The 5,959-nt window shown below is 47.0% G+C and overlaps 1 protein-coding gene across 4 annotated transcripts; it reads right to left on the reverse strand.

The window, feature by feature from the left end:
- Positions 1 to 351: 351 nt before the first annotated feature.
- On the reverse strand, positions 352 to 4,187 carry LOC103713763 (floral homeotic protein APETALA 2-like). 4 transcript variants are annotated; one of them, XM_039123024.1, is made up of 10 exons: positions 2,956 to 4,168; positions 2,743 to 2,768; positions 2,545 to 2,575; positions 2,323 to 2,410; positions 2,014 to 2,159; positions 1,868 to 1,912; positions 1,670 to 1,761; positions 1,392 to 1,558; positions 1,078 to 1,258; positions 352 to 971 (listed from the first exon to the last, which is right to left on the reverse strand). In XM_039123024.1, exons 1-10 carry the CDS (start codon positions 3,480 to 3,482, stop codon positions 844 to 846), a joined length of 1,431 nt encoding a protein of 476 aa, XP_038978952.1. In that variant the 5' UTR covers positions 3,483 to 4,168; the 3' UTR covers positions 352 to 843. The 4 variants fall into 4 exon arrangements, with proteins under 4 accessions (XP_038978952.1, XP_008799006.2, XP_038978951.1 ...); XM_008800784.4 differs by having other exon boundaries at positions 1,067 to 1,258; positions 2,956 to 4,153; XM_039123023.1 differs by having other exon boundaries at positions 1,392 to 1,761; positions 2,956 to 4,187.
- Positions 4,188 to 5,959: the final 1,772 nt, after the last annotated feature.

Here is a 5,959-nt window from a genome sequence, read left to right on the forward strand (position 1 = left end):
ACCCTTCCAACCTTTCCTCCATGGCAGCTCGGGATTTCGGTCCCTCTTTCTCTCCTCTTCGAGTTCTGAGTTCCTCTCTCTCTCTCTCTCTCTCTCTCTCTCTCTCTCTCTGCCCTGGCCCGGGCGATTTACATCATTCTATTATGAATATATTAAAAACGAAAGAAAAAAAAATCATAAGGCAAGATGTCCCGAAATTCTGAGTCCCCTCAGATCTACCATTTTAAGGACAGATGATGCCGAACAATTTCCCTTTTCAATTATTACCTTTAAATATCAGCTATATCAATCTGCTAATACCCCGCATCCCAATTATTATTATCATGGACATTGGATTGCTTGGTCAACAAATAGGAACCAAATCCCACTTTGTCATATTCTCCTCACACCCTGCTGAGTCATAAATGATACAACACGAGATCGAACTTATTAAGCTCGGGTGACAAGACCGAGTATCACTGCTCACTGATATTGGTAAACAGAAAGTGCAAAAAAAAAAAAAAGAAAATTCGAGCAAGCTAACCATCCAAAAAGTACCAATTCTTCAATTCTCACCTCTACCCAGCTCTCTTTCTCTCTCTCATAGAGCAATGATGGGAGATGTCCCGTTTACAAGTGGCATAGACAAAGGTTTCATTTGGGGTAGTAGGTGACTGAAAGCACAAACAACGGGAAGGCCATTTTAGCGGCAGAGAAGGGGGATTTAAATGGATCAGCCGGTCGGCGGTGATGGAGAATATTATGTCTCCGGTGGGTTTCGTCTGGGAGTGGAACCTGTTTTACCATCTGTGGTGAGAATCCTGATGATGCTGCAGCTGTGGCGGCGAACAAATACTACCGCGATTACTCCAATTCGACTGTCTCTGCTGCTGCTGCTGCTGCTCGCCACATATAGCCAAATAAAGACCCCCTCCTCCAGTCCTCGCTCCGAAGCTGCCGTTGCTGTTGCGGTTGCTGTTGCTGTCCAGAAACTGCATCATTGAAAAACAAAGCAGCAGGTAAGATAAGACTCCACGATCAAACCCAATTAGACAGCAGGTCAGCTGCAGTTGCGGGAGCTATGCACTTGATGATAACCAGCAGAATTGAACTGCTGAGGAATGATCCGGAAAGTGGCGGGCACAGCATCTCCATTCCTCCTTGCTTGAGAGTATTTGTACATCTCGCAGGGTAGACCTGGGAACTGCTTGTAGGCATTATCGAGAGGGAAATTGATCCTGGTGGCTGCTGCTTCTGCTCGCTTAAACTTGCCATCAGGCTAGCACCCAAAAAGTAAAAACACCCGAGAGCCTATTAAAATCACTCCGGATGAAAAATTTAACGCTTCTAAAAAGAAAAGAGAAAAAAAAAAAAAAAACTCGAATAGAAGAAGAAGTGTTTCAAGCATTTACCTCAGGCCTGGTGCTTGGCATGCTAGCCCTCCAGCCCGGCTCGAAGGCCACAGGAACACGCTGATCCGCCCCCCCCTGGCTATCATCAGCCATCAGCTCGAGGCCGCCACTCCTTTTCGAGCTCGAATTCCCCAGGCTCAGATCCAGATCATGGTCGCCGCGGCCGGCTGCAGCATCCACAAATTCATAAACATGCTTCCGGGACGGAGACAGAGCAAGCCGACGAGCGATGCGATTATGGCCATTAAATATGCAGCAAGCGCATAGCAAGAACCAACCTGCAGCACCGAGCTCATCGGCATAGAGGCTCGGATCAAAGTTGGTCGCCGCATCCTTTCCATTACACTTGATTGCGGCTTTATCATAAGCCCTGAAAGACCAAACGGTACAAGTTCAGCACCCTGGTATTTTCCAGCTAGAATTTCCAGAGGGTGTGACGGCAAGCATCGCGATCGAGCTTGGTGCGGTGGCAATACCTTGCAGCCTCCTCTTCGGTGTCGAAGAGGCCCAAATACACGTACCTGTTTCCCAGACACAGCAACCGATATGAGTCAGACCATAGAAACCACAAGACTTGCTGCCAACAAAAGCAGAGAGACGGATATGGAATGCAGCATCATACTTTTTCCCCAGGAACTGACCCATTCTGGCCTCCCATCTTCCACACTTGTGCAGGGTGACGCCTCTGTATTTTGAGCTCCCTCTGGGGTATCCAGTGCTCTGGCGACGAAGTATATGAACAAATTCCTCCTTTGTGAGATTGCTCGCCTGCCAACAACCATCCATGATGGCCATTAATAATAATATTGCCGTGCGGAAAACAGGGCAGCACAACAACTTAATTTGTTTTTCTTCTTTTATTTTTGAAGAAGAAAAAAAACAAAAAACAGAGAGAGGATTGGACAACATCACCATCCTGTCCCACCCTCACCTGTTTCATGTCCTCCTCATAGTCCTCCAGATTGAAATTTATATCAGCGTCTACCCCGCGGAACTTGATGGCCGCTCGGTCGTATGCTCTGCAAAGATATTTTCAGAAACTTGGTGCTCGGACTCTTGAATAGGAGAGTGAGTATATAGAATGAATGAACAACTCTAAACAAACTGATGAATCGACGGATTGCTTAGGGGAGGAGGGAACAGAGGAAGTTACCGAGCCGCAGCATGGGCAGTGTCGAATCCACCTACAAAATCACAACCGGTTGCATTCATTAATCAGCAATTTCAAGATGCTATTTCGTGGCATGAAGTCGGCAAAGAAAACAAACAATACCCATTTCCGATCCAAAGGAACAGAAACTCGATTTCTTTACCAAAACTTTGTACAAAATCCATAAGACATGATGCTTACCTAAATAGACTTGCTTTCCACAGTCCCTGCACACGAATGGAGAAGAATAAATTGACATGATCGCTTGCGGAGCCGTGAAAAAAGCAATGAAAGAAAAACTAAAAAGAAAAGGAAAAGAAAACCCCAAATACGAATCAAATTCCAAGTTTATTTTCCTTTCGCCGCTTGCAAGAAAGGCAAGGGAAGGGGAAGAGGGTAGCATGGACGGCGCACCAGATGTGGGATTCCCAGCGGCCGGTCCTCCGGTAGAATGTGACCCCTCGGTACTGCGAGCTCCTGGACCTGGGTCCCCTCCGGCTCTTCTTCATCGGCCGCGACGCGCCCATAGCCTTCCCGGCGGCGGCCGTCTCCGACGACTGGCAGAACTTGACCCCAACCCAATGAGCCCGCAGCAGCGGACCCTCCGCCCGGCCGCTCCCCCTCCCGCCCGCTTCCTCCGCCGGGAAGAACTGGTGGGTCACGATGGCGGGTTCGCCCTCGCCGGAGCAGCGGCCGTCGCCGCCGACCGAGAACCCGAATATCCTCCGGCATCCGTCCCCATCGGCCTCGTCGGAGGCCTCGGCGACGAGGGCGGAGGAGCTGGAGTCGTCGTTGTCGGCAGTGGAGGGGGACTCCGGCCCCTTCCCCTTGTCGTCGGTGGCGGCGTTCTTCGGGGAGGAGGTCTCCGCCTCGTCCTCCTTGTCGGAGGGGAAGGCCGCGTCCCTCCTCATCGGATCCGGCGAGTCGTTGAGGTCCCACATCCTCTTTCTCCTCCTGCTATTCTTGTTGCGAAGATCCTTCTTTTAGCCTCCTACGCCTTCTAAAAAAACGTTTCTTGCAGAGGCCTTCGTAATCTGTTCCTCCACCGAGAAGCCCAAGCAGAAACAAAGCTAGATCTCTTCCCTCCCTTTTCCTCTCAGTAACTCTTCTTCCTAAAAAGGGTGGCACCCTCTCTCGTAACTCTGTCTGGCTCCTCTTCTCCCACTTCTCACCCCCTCCGTTCCTCTCTCTCTCTATTCCTCTATTCCTCCTGTAATTTTTATTTCTCCCCCTCCGCTCTTTCCTTCAGGCCTTAGTTTCCATCTTCCGAAATCCAAAACCTAGGACGGAGCCTGTGGCAAAAAAGCTCTCAGATGGGAGAGAGATCATGTCGGAAACGGAACCACGCTCCGTGCCGCCCGACGATTGGGATGCGAGGAAGCAGCGGCAGCAGAAATCATATCTATGTATTTATGGATTCTGCTCGGCCGCATATACAAAATATAAAATAAAGAAAGCCGGATATATATAATCCAATTATCGTGTATGAGAATAAAATAATACGGGAGAAACCTCGACCGTCTCCTCTGCGGTTCGGATGACAACAAGAATTAAGTTGGCTCTGGCACGTTTGATTCGCACTCTCCGCATCCATCCACATATTACTTGTTATTCTTTCCATTTGATTTAAAAAAAAATTAAAAAAATAAAAATCTATATCCTATTGATAGAGCTGTTTGTCATTTTTGGGATAGAAAAATAAATAAACAAAAAAATAAAAAAAAAGTATATCCCTTTCTTTCCTCCCCAATCCCACGTTAACCAAATCGAAAAAGCATTATCTATGTGCCGCCCAAACCAACCATGGGAAAGAGACGGCTCATCTTCCCGGCCCCAGGCTTTATTAGTACTTCTGCTGCCCCTTCCTCAAGGGCCGTCTTATTCTTGTTGGAGTCGCTCGGCATAGTGCTTTTCCTCGGCTCCCCTGAACAAACCCCAAGCATGACACTACGCCATGCTTGTCCTTCACCTGTACGCTTCTATATATATATATATATATATAAGTAGGGAGAGGTTTTAATACTGTACCCATCTTAGTACCTAATTAATATATACCGTGCCATGCTTTGCACGCCACTTCCCGGTGCCCCGATCGAGCAGCGTCCCGTGCTGGCCGTAGGAGGTGTTTTGTTGGTATTTTCGGGCCGCTGCTTTCCAAGTACCTAAAACATCTAGCACGACGCTTAAAGGGCAAATTGATGGCAACTTGTCCTTGCAGGCTGTTGTTTAATGAAACAGTAAGGACAATCTAGGCATTTTATGAACTAATAACTTCCACAGAAAGCTTTACTCTTGTACAAAGATGGTTAAAATAATTCAAAGATAAGCCGTTGCTGCAAGCAAAATGGATTAACTTTCCAATAAAAGCATCTTCTTATTGGAAGCAAAATGGCCAACGATATAATAATGACAACTTGGCATTTACATCTTTATGGAGTGGATCGCCATACAATTAATGAAACACTTGTCATAGGGACCTTTACGGCGTATCCATTCTCTACCGTCCATGTCATCTTTTTCTCATAATTTACAGCATGTAACTATAGAAATCTCTACCATATGGATCCCCCAATCAAGACCCAAGGACCTAACTTTTGCGTAAGTTAATCAACATTAAGACGGAGGAAAACTCTGATGAATGATAAGAGTAACAAATTCAAATTTATCTGTCATTTTTTGAGAAAATAGATTGTATATAAACCCGTCCTCTTACGGAAATATGCAAGTCATGGATTTCAACTCAAGTAGCTGCAGTCACTGTGGAAGTTCTTCCTTTTTCCATGTGCACTTAAAACCGCCTAATTTTCAGCTGTTCCATATTAGATCTTCTCTTTCTCTTTCTCTTTCCCTCTTCTTTTTTTTTTGTCGGAAACACCATGATTTTTGGATCGATTGACTAGTTGGAGCTAGCGTGGAGAAGGAAAGACCTACCTAGAAGGTTAAAACCAGTCATTCGAAGAAACATGACGGAGGGGTCTACCATATTACCACTGCCCCATGCCAAAATAACAGAGGAGGAGAACGAGGCTTCGGTTCGCCCTATCACAATAGAGGAGATTAGGGAGGCCATGTGGTCCTTAGGGAAGGATAGGGCTCCGGGACTGGACAGCTTCCTCCCGGTTTTCTTGAGGAGATATTGGTCGATCATTGGTCAGGATGTGGTGGAGGCGATATAGCAGTTTTTTAGCTCGGCAGTTCTTTAGGCAAATTGGAAGAGGACATTTGTCACTTTGATTCCGAAAAGGGTGGACGCCTCGGAACCGGCTCATTATCGGCCGATCAACTTATACACTACCCTGTACAAAGCTACGACGAAGGTTCTGGTTGCGAGGCTGCGCGGAGTTCTACCCAGACTTATCAGTCCGGAGCAAGGTGCTTTCATGAAAAGGCGAAGTATTACAGACAATATTCTTATTGT

Source organism: Phoenix dactylifera, unplaced genomic scaffold, assembly GCF_009389715.1.
Source record: "Phoenix dactylifera cultivar Barhee BC4 unplaced genomic scaffold, palm_55x_up_171113_PBpolish2nd_filt_p 001968F, whole genome shotgun sequence".
In the NCBI taxonomy this organism is placed as follows: Eukaryota; Viridiplantae; Streptophyta; class Magnoliopsida; order Arecales; family Arecaceae; genus Phoenix; species Phoenix dactylifera.